At 58.4% G+C, this 18641-nt stretch overlaps 1 protein-coding gene across 1 annotated transcript in view; it reads left to right on the forward strand.

Moving 5' to 3' along the window:
- The window catches only part of TERT (telomerase reverse transcriptase), a 34241-nt gene extending 15928 nt beyond the window's left edge, over positions 1-18313 (forward strand). The window contains 10 exon segments of the mRNA XM_032278840.1: positions 154-348; positions 1172-1257; positions 4080-4193; positions 5546-5617; positions 7468-7656; positions 11177-11303; positions 12196-12257; positions 15520-15644; positions 16617-16754; positions 17300-18313. Coding sequence (XP_032134731.1) covers positions 154-348; positions 1172-1257; positions 4080-4193; positions 5546-5617; positions 7468-7656; positions 11177-11303; positions 12196-12257; positions 15520-15644; positions 16617-16754; positions 17300-17403 — 1212 coding nt within the window. The 3' untranslated portion in view covers positions 17404-18313.
- Positions 18314-18641: the final 328 nt, after the last annotated feature.

Consider the following 18641-nt stretch of genomic DNA (forward strand, 5'->3'; position numbering starts at 1 on the left):
GTTGGTCATGGGGTGTCTGGATTGTGGTGACAGCAGGTGGCGTTCTGGGGTGTTTGTAGCTACTTTTTGTCCTCATCCCCATTTGTCCCCTTTCCCACACGGAAGCTCCCCGGGGGCTCCCGGGCTTCCTGTCGCCATGGGGCTTGGCCACAGGTGGCGCAGCTCTGTGTGTCCTGGTTGGAAGAAGCATGTGCCCAGCCCTGGGCCGGGGCGGGCAGTATTTGTGGCTCACGGCCCCCCCTCTGCCGGCAGGTCTGCACCCTGACGGACCTCCAGCCGTACATGCGGCAGTTTGTGGCCCACCTGCAGGAGACCAGCTCCCTGAGGGATGCCGTCGTCATCGAGCAGGTCTGGGCACTGCCCCGCAGGGCTGGGCACATGCTCCCAACGGCGGGTCCTCACTTGGGGCGTTGCTGGGGTCATCACCAGACAGACTGTTGGCTCTGGGCGGGGGAGGGGGTAGTGAGCTGTCGTGGGGCTGCGATGAGCCGTGTGCCTTGGTGGAATCCCCACCACGTCCCACGCTGAGCTGTGCCACGCTCTGACAGTTGCCATGTTCCGGCAGCTGCTTGCATTTGACCGCATGGCCTCTCTCCGCTCTACAGTGGCTTCATTCATGATTTGCTAAACACCTTCTGTGTCAGTGTGGAGCTTGAGGCCAAAGGAAGCGTGTCTCCCTCCTTTAGGAGGACAGGCATGTTTGAGCTGCGCCCGCTGGGCTGACTTCTCTGTGCTGGGTCTGCTCACGTGGCTCTGTGGCTCTTTGCAGATGCCTCTTTAGCCCTTGCTCCACTTATGGGACAGTCACGTCCACTGGGTGAGGCTCACAGACCTTTGGGCAAATTTCCTTTGCTCCCAGGGTGGGGATGAGCAGGGCGTGGGCTTCTGGGACCCAGACCCATTGCTGTCTGGGCTGCGGCAGCATGTGTGGGTCTGAGCCGAGTGGATACACAGTGGCCCAGAGGGTATGTTCTTTGTCACACACTGTGCCTAAGGCCCTCTGTGTCTGCAGAGACTCGGCCTGGCCAGCCCATGGTGGCCCTACATTCCAGCCTAGCCCTGCACTTCATCACAAAAACTGACCCCAAAAGGGACTTGGGGTCTTTCTTGGCCACGGTCCTACCTGTCTCTGCGCCCACCGCTCACTCCCGTCTCCCGTCTGCTTTCCCAGAGCTCCTCCCTGAATGAGGCCAGCAGTGGCCTCTTCGACGTCTTCCTACGCTTCTTGTGCAACCACGTCGTGAGGATCGGGGGCAAGTGAGTCGTGATGCATGGGTGCCGTTGCTGGTGGCGGGCGGGCGGGTTGGGCTTCTGCCCACCTCCCTCCTTTCTGTTTCCTGCTGCCCTTCTCCAGGGGGCCTCTGGGGTCTCCTTTTCTGGCCCCCCCCCGCCCCCTCTGGCTCCCGTGCTGGAGGCTTCCGAGGCCCCAGGAACATGGCTTGGCTGGCAGCTGCCGGTGCAGAGCAGAGGCCACGAGAGGCCTGGGAATGGCAGGCCGGGTGTGGACTTGCCCCTGTGCTGAGGACGAGGGGCCTGGGGCACGTCTGGGTCAGGTGTGCGGCTGAGCATTTGAGCCTGCGGCTTGTCAGCTCCAAGTTGCCAGAGCCGAAAACGTGACTCTCACGCTCTTGTATCCCTCAGGTACACGAGGATTTTATCTGGTTCTTATTTGTGTCCCTGTCACGTGACCCTGCAAGGGCACGGGCTCTCCTCTTTAAGACTAGACTTCCCATCTGGAAAGTGGGGGCTTGACCGTGTAGTTTGCTCCTCTTGGGTGCCAGTGGGCAGGCGGCCTGGGAGAGCTGCCATCACACAGCCTCTGTGCCCAGGGCCTCAGCACGTCCCCTGGATTTTAAGTAAAACCACGCACCTCCCAGCAGGCATCTGCCTGTGGCCACACGTGCCCGGGGAGAGCAGAGGCCTGGAGGAATTGCCCGCACAGTCAGGCTGGACTGCGGAGGCCCCTCTCTGGGATCATCTCCAGCAGACACACAGCCTCAGAAGCATTTATTCAAAAATATAACTGTTAATTGTTGCATTATAAGTAATCACTCATGTTATTATAAGCAATTATAATATTTATTAAAGTATAGTTAGAAATATTAAAAAACAGATTGCAGATGGCAGCAGAGGGAATTTTGACCAAGGGACATGTGTGCCCGTGTGTAAGTGGCACCCAGGCCACAGAAGCCACTGGCCACGTGTTACAAGTAAAATTTCAATGCTGCAAAAGAAATTGCTCTGGAAGATAAGTCCTCTCAACAAGGCAGTTTACTTCCTCGTAAGGTGCGGTGCACAGATGGAGAAGAGTGACCGCATGTTTGGACAGGGGAGGAAAAGGGGTATTTATCCCTGACCGGGGTCGCCCCTGCTGCTGTGCTGTTCCCCTGTTGGCTAGGTTAGACTGCACAGGCTAGACTCATCCCGATTGGCTGTTTTAAAGAGAGCAGGGGTCCGAGCTGGAGTGGCAGGGTGGGTGGTTTGGTGGGAAGGACAGTTACAGGCAGGTCAGAGCAGGCGACCGAAGCAGGTGACCCGGATGAGTCAGGATGGAGCCAGGGGCCGGGGGAACAGATGTGAACGACTGATTAGAACTGGTGGAGAAAGTTGTTTCCTGGAACTACACGGAAGTTAAACTTTGCAATTGAGAATTAAAGAGTAAGAGAGGTGGACATACTGACGTACTGATTCTTGAAAGAGAAACTTGGGGTTCACTGTATCTAACTTAAGTTACTCCCCACAGCGGCCGCCACAGGACTCCTTTCTGGCTGTGAATTTTACTAAGATGGACCGAGTCACATGCTGTCCGTGTGTGGCGGGGGAATGTGAGGCGTGACTGTCTGCTCGTGCCCTGACGGACAAGAGGCGGCTGTGTCTGTCCCGTCCCTAGGACACAGACAGGCCCGAAACTCACATCCCCATTGTGGTCCAGTTTGCCCTCTGAACAAAAACATCTTCAAAACGTGTTGCCCCAAAAACCAAGAACAGAGAGTTTCCCATCCTGCCCGCCCACAGGGGCATATCCGCGTGCGTCGCCGCGCTGGGCTGGCCGGACTCCTAGAGTTGGTGCCTCGTGTGAAAAGCACCGCCCTCCCGCCCATCAGTGTGATGTCTGCACCGATGAGGAAGGCCTCTTTTTTTTTTCTTTTTGAGACGGAGTGTTGTCTGCCCAGGCTGGAGGGCAATGTCATGATCTCAGCTCACTAACCCCTGCCTCCCAGGTCCCAGCAATTCTCCCGCCTCAGCCTCCCAAGTAGCTAAGGTTACAGGCACCTGCCACCATGCCTAGCTAATTTTCATATTTTTAGTAGACTCAGGGTTTCGCCATGTTGGCTAGGCTGGTCTCAATCTGACTTCAGGTGATCCACCCACCTTGACCTCCCAAAGTGCTGGGATTGCAGGTGTGAGCCACTGCGCCTGCCCAGAAAGCCTGTTTTTAAGGTGACCACATACAGCGCTCCTTGAAAATAACGGGTCTTGTCTCTGCAGGAGGCCTCAGTGTCTCTTAGCAACAGGAGTGGGCGTCCTTCGAGCTCCAAGGACAGCCGAGGGTCGTGTGGCAGGTGTGTCTCCCGTGTGCACCTTCACGCTCCGAGGGCCTCTTCTGCTCTGTTTGTCAGAAAACGCACCCCTGGCGTCCTTGTTTGTCTGCAAGTGTGTTTCGTTGGTCATTGTAGAACTGGGGAAGGTTGTCTCCATCTGCACACAGCTGCTCAGTAGGGCTGTCGGTCTCTCACTGTGGATACAGTCCTTGAAAAGACATGAGGCCAGGTGAGCATTCCTTCCAGGTCAAGTGTCTGTTCTGTAAATAAGATGTAAACCACTTCACGAAAGAAAGCCCTGATGCACCAGAACAAGGATGTGGTCACACCGATGGCTGTGTCTGCTTCAAACCATCCCAGTTCACAGCGAGAGACTGGGGCGCGGGGACTGTGTGTGTGTCTTCGGTGCCTGCCAGCTGAATGGTAGACACGTTGTTGGTGTGTGGGGCGTTCTCTGTGTGAGTGCGTGTCTGCGTGTTGCTCTGTGTGAGTCCAGCACCCCCCTTGCCCGACTCTGGCCTGTGTCTCCCCCACCAGGTCCTACGTCCAGTGTCAGGGGATCCCGCAGGGCTCCATCCTGTCCACACTGCTCTGCAGCCTGTGCTACGGCGACATGGAGAACAAGTTGTTTGCCGGGATTCGGCAGGACGGGTGAGGACGGGGCAGGACGGTGGGGACGGGGCGGGACGGGACGGGTGAGGATTTGGCGGGCAGGACAGGTGAGGCCTCCTCTTTCCTGGGGGCTTGGGTGATGGTTGATTTGCTTTCGGGGCATTCAGTGTTAATGTTTCTGGCGCTCTGGAGGCCATGACTGTTCCATCTTGAGGCACCAGGCAAGGTTGCAGCCCCTCTTGGTGGGAAGCCGCCGGAGAGGGGCAGCGCAGGCGTCCTCTGTGGGCCCCACGTGGACTCTGTCCAGCAGCCGTGTCTGCAGGCCTCGGCAGGTAGGAGGGCCACTGCCCTGTGTGACGAGCTTGTGAACTCAACACCCAGGAAGCACACCAGCTTCCATGACATCCACTTGGGTTCCTTGAGGTCCTCAGGGAGATGGGTCTGGTGCAGCCTGAGGCCCCAGGTCACCCGGCAAGCCCTTGACAGGTGGCCTGGACTGGGTGTGTCTTCAGCCCATTGCCCATCCCACTCTCATGGGGTCTACACCCAAGGACGTCTCACTTCTAAATATTGGGCCAACCTAATGTGGTTCGGCTCAGCTGCTCTTGTGGATAGCAGTGACTTTTTTAGTGAAAATAGGCAGACAGTTAGTGAAGGATGCGTCGGGAAGCCTGCAGCCACAGGGCCATTTCTCTTGAAGTCTGGGTTTTTCTTGTGCATCTTTTAAAGCTCTGGTTCCAATCATAGCACGTACGGTGGATCAAGGTTCTTTTTCATTAAGATTCAAGTTCTGGGTTGAAATAAGTTTATGTCAAAGAAACAAAAATGTCTGGTATGCACAGCTTGCTCTGGGACCCGGAGGGAAGTGTCCTCCAGCTGACGGCACACTGGTCAGCCCTCTGCGACAGGACGCTTGGGTCCACGGCCGCGGGCGCCAGGCTTGGGCTCGAGGGTGACTCTGATTTGCACACGGTGCACGTGCCCAGCTTCCTGTGGACAGGGTCTGGGCCTCGGGTGACACTTGAGAACCACAGCTGTCACGCTGGTAGAGGGCACCACGCAGCTCAGAAGGGGCGAGGTTCCCAGCCCAGCACTCTTACCGCTTCAGCTGCTTTTCCCTGAGTCAGAACTGGGGTCGCACCTGACGGCCGCCGTTCATCCTCAGCTGGTGCTGAGCCGCACGAACACCGTGTGCTCGTCATAAGTAAGGAATCGCCTTACGGTTAACTGGAGAGCACGTCTGTTGGAAGGAATTTAAGTTTTTTATTGAAGTGCTTTGGAGAGTGTCACTTTATTTTGCCTGAGTAGGTTGTTTACGCTCAGTTCCTCACGGACGGATAGTACACACGAGGTGTGAAATTAACCTTGCCCGTGCGTTTCCCTTGTTTTAGGCTGCTCCTGCGTTTGGTGGATGACTTCTTGTTGGTGACACCTCACCTCAGCCACGCAAAAGCCTTCCTCAGGTGAGGCCCGCATCGCACATCCCTGTGGACCTCTGCGGCCCGTGGCCTTTGCAGAGCCGAGCCCCCGCCATGTCCTGCCCCTGGCACTGCAGCGTGGTTTCTGCCGAGTCCTCTCTTTGCCAGTGCTGGATCCACAAGAGCAGAGGTGCTTGGCCGCATACCCACGCCTGGGGACGCAGGGCCACCTTCGGGAGAGAGCAGGCCCCGGTCCTGCGGAGGTGCACGCGGGTTACGCACACACTGAGCGCAGGTGGTGCTGGCTCCTGCCGCTCTTTGGAAAGTCTTCAAGCATGGCGGTTCCTGGGGCCCCCGTGAGACCCCCAGGTCTGTGCAGGGGAGTGCGCCCGAGCCTGTGGGGAGCAGGACCTGCCGAGGAGCTTGCCCGCCGAGTTGGCTGCAGTCATGTTTCCTCGTGGGGTGGTTTGGGATCAGCGACAAATGCAGATTTGTGGTGCTGTCCTGAAGCGTGGAGATGGCTGGGGTGGGTCTCAGAGTTGACTTTGTGGCTCAAACTAAAATCAGGCACAGGAAGCCTGGCCTTGGCACAGGGATTGTCGAGCGTGGTCTCCCTCGACGGCGCCACCGCCCCCCGAGTGCTGTTCTGGGTGGGGGGACGCGCCCCGCGCTCTTCAGCACCATCAGTACCGCGGCCCAGAGCACAGCAGGCAGCACACAGTGAAATCACAGCAGGCGACGCACATTTAAATCCACTAAGATTCACTCGGGACCAACTGAGGGCTTAGGAGTGCTGAGGCCAGCAGATGGGGACGCTGCTTCTCTTGTGGCAAGCTCCTGAGGGTACAGGCCAGGGAGGTGGCTCAGCATGTCTGGTTGGGGTCCCACCCAGGGCAGGACCCCCAGGAGAGGAGTCAGCAAGCATGGAACAGGCAGGGGTGGCTGCAGGGAGCTGGGAAGGCACCAGGGGACTGAGCAGCTGGCTGAGGTCCCAGGTCCAGGCCACAGGAAGGGCAGTGGGACACCCAGGCCCAGAGCAGAGGGTGCAGGAAGGACAGGGGATCCCCAGAGCCAAAGGAGCAGCCACAGGAAGGTCAAGAGGATCCCCAGGGCCAGAGCAGAGGCTGCAGGAAGGGCAGGGGACGCCCGGGGCCAGGGCAGAGGCCGCAGGAAGGGCAGGGGACGCCCGGGGCCAGGGCAGAGGCCGCAGGAAGGGCAGGGGACGCTCGGGGCCAGGGCAGAGGCCGCAGGAAGGGCAGGGGACGCCCGGGGCCAGAGCAGAGGCTGCTGGGCACGGGGCGGCTCCCTGAGATGGGTGGGCGAGGCTCATGACCCAGTGAGGGAACCTTCTTGACGTGAAGCTGGTGATTGGTGTTGCCCAGCTCACAGCCCAGCTGGGTCCCCTGCCTGGGCAGGACCTCAGAACCCTCCCCTATGCGTCTAAAGCACAGCAGATGCCTTCAGGGCACCCAGGAGAACAGCAGAGTCTCGGAGGAGGAGTGACGCGGTGGGGGGCGGCGGGGTCGCTGGGGATGAGTGACGCGGTAGGAGTTTCTTGTTCAGATCTTAGTCTACCCCAGACTGCAGATGAGTCTTTATGACAGGACGGTGGCCTTGCCATGGGGACACGTGAGATGGTCCATCACAGAGGCCCCTGGGGCTGCACCTGCCGTCTGAGTCCTGGCTGTCCTGGGTCCAGGCCAGGTTCCTGCGTGCACTCACCTACCTGTCCTGCACAGGAGACAGGGCAAACACCCGGAAGTCCGGGGCAGGACTGGGTCCGGGCTCCTCAGAGCTTCTGCCAGGCCCAGCACCCCACTCCCCAGCACCGATTCTCCGGGGTTTTCACAAGGGCGTCAGGGCCCCTCCTGGGTGACGTTGCCCCTCTGCCTTAGGACCCTTGTTCAAGGTATCCCTGAGTATGGCTGTGTGGTGAACTTGCGGAAGACGGTGGTGAACTTCCCCGTGGACGATGAGGCCTTGGGCAGCGCAGTGTTTGTCCAGCTCCCAGCCCATGGCCTGTTCCCCTGGTGCGGCCTGCTGCTGGACACCCGGACCCTGGAGGTGCAGAGTGACTTCTCTAGGTGAGCGTGCCTGGCTAGGGGCAGAGCCTGTGCCCGGCGGGGCAGATGGTGCTGCAGGGTGGTCCCATCTACCCCTGCTTCCATGTGGGGCAGGCACCTGCCAAACCCAAAGGGTCAGGGGCCACAGGGTGCCCCTCCTCCAATCCAGGGCTGAGCAGAAATGTGTCTTTTCTGTGGGAGTGAGGGTGCTCACAAGGGGAGCCGTTTTCTGTGCTGTTTTGGTGTAAGGAGATTGTGCACCAGCCCCAGGAGTGCTGTGTCCTCCGAGAGCAGTCTGGATCCAAGCCCAGAGCTAGTGAGGCCCTGTCAGGTGTGAGTCTCTCCACCATAAGGACACACACTCCGAGGCTCATTCACAGCCCACGGGATGCCATGAGTTCATGATCATGTGTGACACATAGGGGCGGGGCTGTTGTGTTTGGGGGTCTCTGTACAAAATGCTGGGGTTCCATTTTCCTTGAGCCCAAGAGCTCATGGCCCCACCTCAAACGCAGACACAAATGGACTGAAGTTGAACATAGATACAGAAATCTGTGCTGTTTGTTTTATGAGTAAAAAGAATCAACATTCCCAGCGGGGCACAGTGGCTCACGCCTATAATCCCAGCACTTTGGGAGGCTGAGGCAGTTGGATCACTTGAGGCCAGGAGTTTGAGACCAGCCTGGCCAACATCTCTACTGAAAAATAAAGTTAGCTGGATGGGGTGGCACACAATGTAGTCCCAGCTGTGCGGGAGGCTGAGGCAGGAGAATCACTTGAATCTGAGAGGGAGAGGGTGCAGTGAACCGAGATCACCCCACTGCACTTTGGCCTGAGGCAGCAGAGTGAGACTGTCTTAAACCAAAAAGTATCAGCATTCCAAACCCGTGGACAGGTGTTTTCTTTATTCTGTTCTCTGTCCTTCAATAAAATTCACTGGTGCTGGGTTAGAGGCCGGAAATGGGGCCACCTTCCTTTAAAAGGCACAGCTTCATGGGAAGAGAAATAAGAAGTAGGTATTTGCTAAACCAGTGGTTTAAACTGGGTTCCAGTCATTCTGAGTTCAACAGTCTAGGTCTGGACTTTGCCTGTTTCCAGAATGCTCCCTGGGGTTTGCTTCATGGGGAGACAGCAGGTACAGACATCCCTTGCGATGCGGGAACGGCAGGTGTAGGCACCCTTGTGCATGGTGCCCAGCACATCCCTCCTGCAGCCCCCTCCCCACCAGGGCGCCAGTCCCCTGTGCCACCCAGAGTCCCTGCCTCCCTCTCCTGACCTCACCTGATTCTGGCCTCCACTGGCTTTGTCTGGGTGATTTCCAGATTTCCTGGGCTCCCAGCACCTCCACGCCTCTCCCAGGCACCTCTGCAATGCTGGTCATACCAGTCAGCCATGAACCATCCACTGTTTATTTTGCTTCCCATGAAACTGGCATTTTTAAGGACAGGCACTCCTGGTTCTAGCCTCTGGCAAATATCAATGAATGTTATTGAAGGACAAAGGATGGATGAATGAATCAGGAAAATGAGTTCTCTCTGAACACACTGATAAAGCCACAGACACTGGTACAAGACAGGTGGGCATCAGGGAATCAGATGTGGGTTCAACACCAGAATATTCCATGCTCCCAAAGGCCGCTTGGTCAGTGTGCCTGCTTGCAGTTGTGGCCCTAAAAGCTCAGCAGTGGAGACAGTGGTTCAACGCATTCAGGGGGAACTCAGATCCTCTGTGTCTGAAGCATACAGCCAAGGCTTGAAGGACATCTGGGAGAAGAAAACAGGAAAAATGATTGAGAAAAGTGAAAAAGGAAGAGTGGTAAGATGGAAATTTCTTGTCCAGATTTTCGTCTCCCAAACCACAGCTCAGGCTACAGAATGTGTGAGAATTAATGGACAGAACTATCTCTCATAAATGTGTGTTAACGTGGAGTGTGGTACAGCGGATGGAAAAGAGAATGTGTGTTTAATTCTTTTGTGTGAGAAAACTGGAAGAAAGTAAGTTCCGTCTTTACAACGTATACCAGAGCAGATTCTAGGTAGGAGAGAAGCTACGTGCAAACAACACTAGCAATGGAAACAAAAGACTCAAAGGAAAGGGAGTTGAAGTTTCCCTGATTGGGTGCTGGGGAAGGACACACAGGGAGGCAGATCAAATCAGTGAGGAAACAGGCATTGCTTACCCTGCAGAGAAACTTCACTTGCCTGAGCCACAGTGAAAGTGGCCATTCCCTGGAGCATCTGTGTGGGTGACTGATTTCAGGGACCCTGCAAGGTGCTGCACGTTCATCCTCACACTTTGTTCTCCCAATGACCTGAGACGTAGAGGACAGACTTCAGGGGAGCGACCTGCCCTCAGGCACCCCGCTGGCAAGGGGTGCACATGATTGCAGCCTGGCCTGCTCCGGGGTCTCATTCTGCCTGAGGACCCCACACAGGTGAGGCCCATAGGCTCACGGCAGGCCAGAGCCCAACGTCGTGTTGGGGGCGGCTGTGGAAGAAGAAACAGACATCTGATGCACACTTGGGAAGGTTCTTCCACCAGCGTCAAAGAAGTGTGTGTGAACCCGGCAGCAAGACCTGTTCCGCATGCTGGCTCCTTTCCTGGGCTTGCCGAGAGCCAGCGTCGGGGTGAGGCAAGCTGGAAGACTTTTCTGGAAAGCAGATTGTTTGCGTGGAAGTCCTTACAATGTCCTCCTGTGTTTTCCCGGTAATTCCATTTCTGAAGTGACCAGACGTCGTCTTGGGTCTTACTTGCCATTTCCAGTGCTCCAGGTGGCAGGACTTGCCACAGCAAGTTACAAAACTGCCCCGGTACAGGGCTCAGCAGGTGTCACGTATCGCAAACCTTAGTCTGCCGTTAAACGTGTTTTTGAAGAATGCTTAATGGCACGAAACCTTTATTTCAGTGTAAGAGTGTTCAGAGCTGGATGTGAAGGAACATACCCAGGGAGCCTGCTGCAGATGCCACGTGTTTGTCTTTGGACACGACACATGGGAGTGAGCGGTGGCGAGGCCGTAGGGGACACCAGTGGGATGCGTGCATCCCGTCCCTCTGGAGACACCCTGCATGTGCCACGTGCACTTCCTGGAGCCCTGTGTATGTTGCTGCCTGGTTCTTCCACCCCAGAGACTCAAGCACAGCGAGATTCCCCATGCCTGACTCAGTGTTCTCCCATGAAGGTGCTGAGTCATACCTGAGGGACACCCGGGAGCCGGGGTTCCACGATTTTTTATGTGTTTTTGGCTGGATCATGTGTAGATCTCATGAGGGCAGATAAGGAATGCACACACATGGCCATGCGAGGCTTGGATACACTCAGCACCACTAACCAGGTCCTGGTGGTTTGGTTGTGCAGGGTCCAGATGGGGGGTGTAGCACGTTGCGTCTGTGGAGTGGGCACCCAGCCCCCTTGGGCTGCAGTGCACGCCTCAGGCAGGACAAGGAGCAGGAGGAGGAAGGGAGGCTCTTCCCGGCAAACTTTGCGGGGGGGGGGGCGTGGTGTGGGGGCGAGACCTGAGTCTGACGTCCCACTTTGTCTCAGCTACGCCCGGACCTCCATCAGAGCCAGTCTCACCTTCAACCGCAGCTTCAAGGCCGGGAGGAGCATGCGTCGCAAACTATTTGGGGTCTTGCGGCTGAAGTGTCACAGCCTCTTTCTGGATTTGCAGGTGAGCAGGCTGACAGCACAGAGTTCAGAGTTCAGGAGGCGTGTGTGTTACTGTGTGCACAAGTGTATGCACATGCGTGTGGCGTGCCTGCAAGTCTGAAGGTGAAGGTGTGGCTGCACGAGTGCACATGTGCACCTGAGCGTGTGTACATGAATGCATGGCAACGTGTGCGCAGGTGTGCAAGGGTGCAGGTGTGAGCATGCACATGTGGATACGTACCTGATGTGCGTGTGCATACATGTAGTGTCCCTGCAAGTCTGAAGGTGAAGGTGTGGCTGCACATATGAGTGCACATATGCATGTGTGTGTGTACATGAATGCATGGCGGCATGTGCACAGGTGTGCAAGGCTGCAGGTGTCAATGTGCACACGCAAATGCATACCTGACGTGCATGTGCAGTCATGCGTGCATTCGTGTGAGGTGCATGTGTGCATGTGGGTGTGCAGTAGCAGGCATGCACATATGTGTATCCAGGGCCCCTCATGTTCGCCCTGCTTGGTCCTCAGCACCACCGCCCCTCCTGAGACAGGGTCCCAGGTCTTGGGCTGAGGCTCTGAAGCTGCGGCCCTGAGGGCATGGTCCCATCTGGGCATTTGCATCCACCCCCTCCCTCCTGGTTCCTTCCCATCCTGGCCGATGTCCTGGCCGATCCTCGGGCAGGCAGACACCAGAGTTCTGATCACGCCCCCAGTCCCCCCCTGCGCCTCCCCACTCAGCATGGTTCACGGCTGCCTGGTGAGAGCCAGGCCGGATTTCACTGGGAAGAGGGATGGTTTCTTATCAAAATGATCCCCTTTTTTATTCCGTTTGAATGGATGATAAAGCAGGAAGTAAGAACTTAAAATCCCAGAGAGGTTTCTGCCCTTTCTCGCTCTTTCTTGGTGACTGTAGGTGAACAGCCTCCAGACGGTGTACACCAATGTCTACAAGACCTTCCTGCTGCAGGCTTACAGGTGAGCCACCACCAGGGCGGCGCGGGCCCAACCTCCAGGGACCCTCCCCGCCCTGCTCACCTCTGATCAGTGGCTTCACCTGGGAACTCCTGGGTTTTAGGGGTAAGGAGTGTCACGTTTTCAGCAGCGCTGCCCCCAGCGTGGTTCTGTGTCTGCATGGCTTTTTGTGAAGTGCCCATTCGGTCTCCAGGTAGCGGTAGGAGCTGATGTGGCCCCAGGTGTCCCTCCTGTGCCTGTGCACTGCCCATGGGACTCGTAGAGGCCATCCTAGGCAGGAGGGGTGTCGGGTAAAGAGATGTTGAAGGGGGTGTCTTAGAGGAGGCCAGGAAGGTGTCTGAACAGTAGGTGGGAGATCAGAGGCTGGAGGCTTTAGGGTGTCAGAGGGCAGAGGCCGAGATGGGTGCAGATGAGGGTCGCCGGTCCCGCCCCAGGAAGGTGCAGCAGAGCGCGGCTCCCCACACAGCCCGGCCAGCTCCTGTGCTCTGGGCATGGCTGGTCCAGGCCCCCCACCAAGAATCAATGACTTTATCACAGAGGGAAGGGCCAATGTGTGGAGGCCACAGGGCCAGCTTCTGCCTGGAGTCAGGGCAGGTGGCAGGAGCCTCTGGGCAGCACCAAAGGGCAGTCAGGCACCACAGGCCTCCTGAGCCACTGGGAGCCGACTGCCAGGATGCCAAAGCCCCACCCCGTGAGGCCCCTCTCCTGGCCGCCCCTCCTCCCCCGGCCACTCCTCCTCTCTCAGGCTGCCTTGTTTCTGCCTTCTCTCTCCTCTTGGGATCCTCCCTTGTCTGCTTCTCCCGGGCAGGTGCCTGGGCCCTCATGCAGGCTGCCTGACTCCATTCTGGAAACTCTCGGAGTATCCATGTCAGTGTGTTGGATACAGGCGCCACTGAGGACTGCAGACATCTGGCCCTTTGATGGACCCCACGGTCCAGCTGGCGTGCTTGGGGCCTCCTTGGGCTGTGAGGAAGTCAGAGGATGCTTCCCAGGCATGCGCCATGTGGCCTTCTGGGCCAGCCCTTGGGTCTCTGGGAGCCACTGCCACCTGCTCCTCCTGTACTCAGCTTTGTCCTCATTTCCCCACCAGGGTCACTGGTCCAGGAGCTCCCGTGGAGGGACTGGCTCAGGGCAGGGATGCTGGGTTCTCCCACCCACGTGGGGCCTGGGGTAGTCACTTGATTAGGGCAGCCCTGAGAAGACCGAGGCGTGATGGGCTGTGGCCACTTCGAAACACAGAGAGTCAGGCACGTGGGAGGCCCAGGAACCCCGTTCCCTCGACGCAGGAGTGGGAGAACAGAGAGCTGGGCCCCGATTTCACAGCAGTCAGGCTGCAGCAGGCGAGGCCGTGGCAGTCCTGGTGGCACCACAGGCGGGTGACTCCAATCTGCTGGGCTCAGACTTCCCAGCCATAGTGGCTGCACCCCCACACGGGCGGGGGATGGATGCCTCAACCTCTAGCAGGCGGCTGTTTCTCCCTTTAGAAGAGAGCCCCTGGCCACGCAAGGCATTTCCCCTGCCTGTGCTGACCCCAGACCTCAGGCAAAAGCATTCTGGGCTGGCTTCTCTCGTTGCTACGTGGGGAGACTTCCCAGCTCAATAGTTACTGAGAGGCTGAGACCAGAGTGCTGGCTTGACTGGAATGATCTCAGGTTATTCCAGAAGGGGTTCAGGCAGTGAGACCAGGTACACAGGTGCCCTGATCACATGCACGCATGGGCACCTGTGCACAGATGCCCTGATCACACATATGAGCACCTGTGCACAGGTGCCCTGATCACACATGTATGAACACCTGTGCACGGGTGTCCTGATCACATGCACGTATGGGCACCCGTGCACAGATGCCCTGATCACACATATGAGCACCTGTGCACGGGTGTCCTGATCACACAGGTATGAACACCTGTGCATGGGTGTCCTGATCACATGCACGTATGAGCATCTGTGCACAGGTGTCCTGATCACACATGTATGAACACCTGTGCACGGGTATCCTGATCACACACACATATGCGCATCTGTGCACAGGTGTCCTGATCACACACATGTATGAGCTCGTGCACAGGCACCGTGATCACACATAAGACACCTTGCCTGGGTGCCCTGGTCACACGTACACATGAACATGTGCACATGCATGTATGAGCACATGTGCACTTGAACTGTCTCAGTGAGCAGGTCGATGCAGTCCTGCCCCAAAGTCCCAGGAAGCTGAGAGGCCAAAGAAGGAGCTGACAGGCCCGGTGCAGCGGCTCACACCTGTAGTCCCAACACTGGGAGGCCAAGGCGAGAGGGTGGCTTGAGACCAGCCTGGGCAACGTGGGAGGATCCCATCTCTATGACAAAGAAATAAAAGCCATCTGAGGGTGCGCTGTGCACCTGTAGTTCCAGCTACTTGGGAGGCTGCAGTGGGAGGATGCTTGAGCCCAGGAGGCAGAGGTGCAGTGACCTGAGATCACACCACTGTATTCTAGCCTGAGTGACAGAGTGAGACCCTGTCAACAAAAAAGACGGACAAATGCAGATTCTTGGAAAGAAACACGTAGTAGGGACTTCACCTACACACAGAAGCCAAGTCTGCGTCCCAGTGGCCATGAGACGAGGTGCTGGGTCCCTGCACCGTCAGTCCAGACCCAGGGCCGACGCAGCGCCGAGGCGGGTGGCTCAGCAGGGAGGTGCAGGTCATTGACTGCAATGACATCGAGGTTGTGTGAGGGCAGGTGTACAGTGAGCACTTGCTGGTACACAAACAATTGATAAACTGGAAGTCTTAGAGGCCTTCCCGGAACACGGCTTAGTCGGAAGCATGGCGGGTTAGCATCTAGCATGGAGCTGATTCAGCCTCCACAGGTGTGTGCATTCATACAGATGGCACACAGAAACGTGCAGGGTACCTGTGCGTGCACTTGGACACGCAGGTACATGCACACGTGCATCCGTGTGTGTATACCTGTGCCCACAGAGAAACCCATGCCCGTGGCTTCATGCACACGCACACCTCTGTACATGTGCACTGCCGTGCCCACGCCCACACCCCTGGGCACCGTCTTGTTAGGTGGCCTGTCCTCTGATGTGTCCGCTGTCCCCCAGGTTCCATGCATGTCCCATGCCCACACCCCTGGGTACTGTCTCATCAGGAGGCCTGTCTGCCTCTCCTCTGATGCTGTCCGCGCCCCTCAGGTTCCACATGTGTGCCATGCCCACACCCTGGGCACTGACTTGGTAGAAGGCCTGCCCTCTGATGTTGTCCACCATCCCGCAGGTTCCATGCATGCGTGCTTCAGCTCCCATTTCAGCAGCAAGTGTGGAAGAACCCGGCGTTTTTCCTGCGTGTTATCTCTGACATGGGCTCCCTCTGCTACTCCATTCTGAAAGCCAAGAACGCAGGTATGCTGTGTCCAGTCTCCATGGCAGCAGGGCCTGCCTGCTGCTGTCGGCGTGTCAGGAGACATGAGTGAATCAGGCTTAGGAAATTCTCACCCCTTTTCACATTGGGAAGCGGTTTAGCCGCCGGCAGGCCCGTCTCTGGCCCTCTCATGGGATGGGCAGAGCACCAGATGGAAGGGATGGGAGCTGCTGTCCTTCGCACCTCACTCTGCCTGGGGAAGTCCCGGGGGGCCTGGCCCCTCCTATTTCCTCTGTGGTGGGATTTGGAGGGCCTGGTCTCTCCTGTTTTCCTCATGATGGGACTCGGGGGTCCTGGCCCCTCCTGTTTGCCCCGTGGTGGGATTCAGCAGGCCTGGCCTCTTCTCTCTGCCCCATGATGGGATTCGGGGGACTGGCCTCTTTGCCCCTTGGTGGGATTTGGGGGGCCTGGCCCCTCCTGTTTGCCCCGTGGTGGGATTAGGTGGACTGGCGTCTCTGCCTCGTGGTGGGATTTGGGGGGCCTGGCCCCTCTGTTTGCCCCGTGTTAGGATTGGGCTGCCTCCTGTCTGTGGCGCTTAGGGCCCCTGTGCAAACCCAGGCCGAGGGCTTAGGAAGAGGCCAGGCCCAGGCCCCCCACCCGTCTCAGGAGCAGAGGCCGAGTACAGCCATCACGGAGCTGCAGGCCCCCCTCTGCCCCCGGACACTTTGTCTAGTGTCAGGGAGGTTTCTGATCCATCTGAAATTCAGGCCACGTCAAACCTGCGGTCCTGAGTTTGACAGCTTCTACTTGCTGTTATTTCTGTCTTGTGGACATTTCACTTGGAGAAACTGAAGAAACATTTCAGCTGTGACTCCCGCGACACTTGGGCCAGGGCGGCTGGCGATGGAGCCACCCGCGCCCCCCAGACCGTCGGGATGGGCAGCATTTCGGTGTCTCCCAGGAGGGGAGCTGGGCTGGGCCTGTGGACACCTCGGCCTCTGTTTGCCCTCCAGGGACATCACTGGGGGCCAAGGGCGCCGCCGGCCTGCTGCCCTCCGAGGCTGTGCACTGGCTGTGCCGCCAAGCCTTCCTGCTCAAGCTGAGTCGACACCGCGTCACCTACGCGCCGCTCCTGGGGTCGCTCAGGACAGGCAAGTGTGGGTGAGGCCAGTGCGGGCACCCCCAGGCTCATCCTCCAACGCTGCACGCAGCACGGGCAGCCTCGGATGCTGCTGAAGTGCAGGCGCCCCCGGGCCTGACCTTGGGGGCCTGGAGCCACGCTGGTGGTCCCATGTGACTAAATGCAGGTGTCCCCAGGCCTGGAGCTTGGCAGGGTCTGCGACTTCCCAAAACCCCTGCCTCCCATCTCTGGGGCGATGCCTTCCCACTCTTGGGAGCCTTCTGACCCCTGACCTGTGTCCTTTCACGGTCTCTGCCCTGGCTGCTGTCCTGATGCCCGCATGGGGTCCTGGGCTCCTCAGGTCTTTCTTACGTTCTCTCCTGCCCCACTGCTCCAGCTGCCTGGCAGTCTGCTTGCCCTGGTGGGGGGGGGTGTCCGTTCCTTCACTGGGGTTCCCACCAGCCAGGGCCACACGGCGCTGGGGCCCCGCCTGCCCGGCTGTCTGTATATCCCAGGAGGGCTGGGGGATGTCCCCTCTGGCCTCTCCCAGAACGGAGTCTGGCTTTGGCCCCGCAGCCCAGTCGCAGCTGAGTCGGAAGCTCCTGGGGACGACGCTGGCTGCCTTGGAGGCTGTAGCCAGCCCAGCGCTGCCCTCCGACTTCAAGACTATCCTGGACTGATGGCCGCCCACCCACAGCAGGGCCGAGGGAGGGCACCGGCAGCCCTGTCACGCCAGCCTCTACGTCTGAGGGAGGGAGGGGCAGCCCATCCCCAGGCCAACGCCGCTGGGCCAGCCCCTCAGGTCCCTGGGTGTGCGATGCAAGGGCGGCGCCAAAGTGCTCCTTCCTGTGTGGGGGGTCCCCTCCCTGGTGCCTCCAGGAGCAGAGCCTGCCCACCGAGACCCTCTCATTACTGGTGGGGGTGGTCCATCCTTCAGCTGCGTCCTCTCAGGGGAGGCAGGCTGCAGAAGCAGGTGGTGGGTGCTGAGCCTGTCTGCACACAGCCTGAGGTCCATCCTGGTCCGGGGGCCTTTCTCATGTCCCCAAAACAGGGGCCCTTGGGAGGCCCTCAGCCCTCTGCACCCAGCCAGGCTGCAGCAGCCGGGAGCCTCTGGACCCGGGGTGCTGTCCTGGGTGAGGCACCCTCCTGCTGACCCGCAGCCGGCATCACCCAAAGTCCGCTCCTGACAGGGCTTTCCCTGAAAGCAAGTGGCCGAGTCAGGCGGTTAAGGCCTTGTCCTTGCGTGCCCTGCGCCACCCCTGTGTCCCCATGCTGGCCCCGAGCCCTGAGCATCTGGCTGAGGCCTGAGTGTCCAGTGTACCCGCTGTCCTCACCCACCTGAGGCTGTGAGGCTGGTACTTGTCTCCACCCCAGGGCCAGCTCCTCCTCTCCGGGGGCCTGGCTTCCGCTCCCCACACAAACAGTCCCTCACCCTGACCTCTGACCTCCACCCCGCCATCCAGGTGGAGACCCTGAGAAGGACCCTGGGAGCTCTGGGAATTCGGGTGACCAAGGGTGTACCCTGCACCTGGACGGGGGCCCCTGTGGGTCACACTGGGGGGCTGTGGGAGTAAAATACTGAATATATGATTTTTTTCAGTTTTAAAGAAAGTCTAATGTTTGAATCCTAATGTGCACTGCATAGACACCATTGTATGTGTTTACAGAAGCGTCTGTGTGAATGGGGTGATGGTTAGTGCAGACCCATGGCCTGGCTGGGCCTGGGAGGTTTCTGATGCTGTGAGGCAGGAGGGGAAGGAGGGTGGGGGGTAGAAAGTGGAGTCCTCACCCTGGAAGAGGGAGCAGTAAGTCCAGGCCCAAAGGGCAGCAGGGATGACAGGGGCCCCAGTCGGGGCAGCAGGGATCGTGGGGGCCCAGTTAGGGGGTTGTGGGGGATGATGGAGAAGCCTAGCTGGGC

This window comes from Sapajus apella, unplaced genomic scaffold, assembly GCF_009761245.1.
Source record: "Sapajus apella isolate SASKATOON/1434 unplaced genomic scaffold, GSC_monkey_1.0 scaffold11, whole genome shotgun sequence".
Classification (NCBI taxonomy): Eukaryota; Metazoa; Chordata; class Mammalia; order Primates; family Cebidae; genus Sapajus; species Sapajus apella.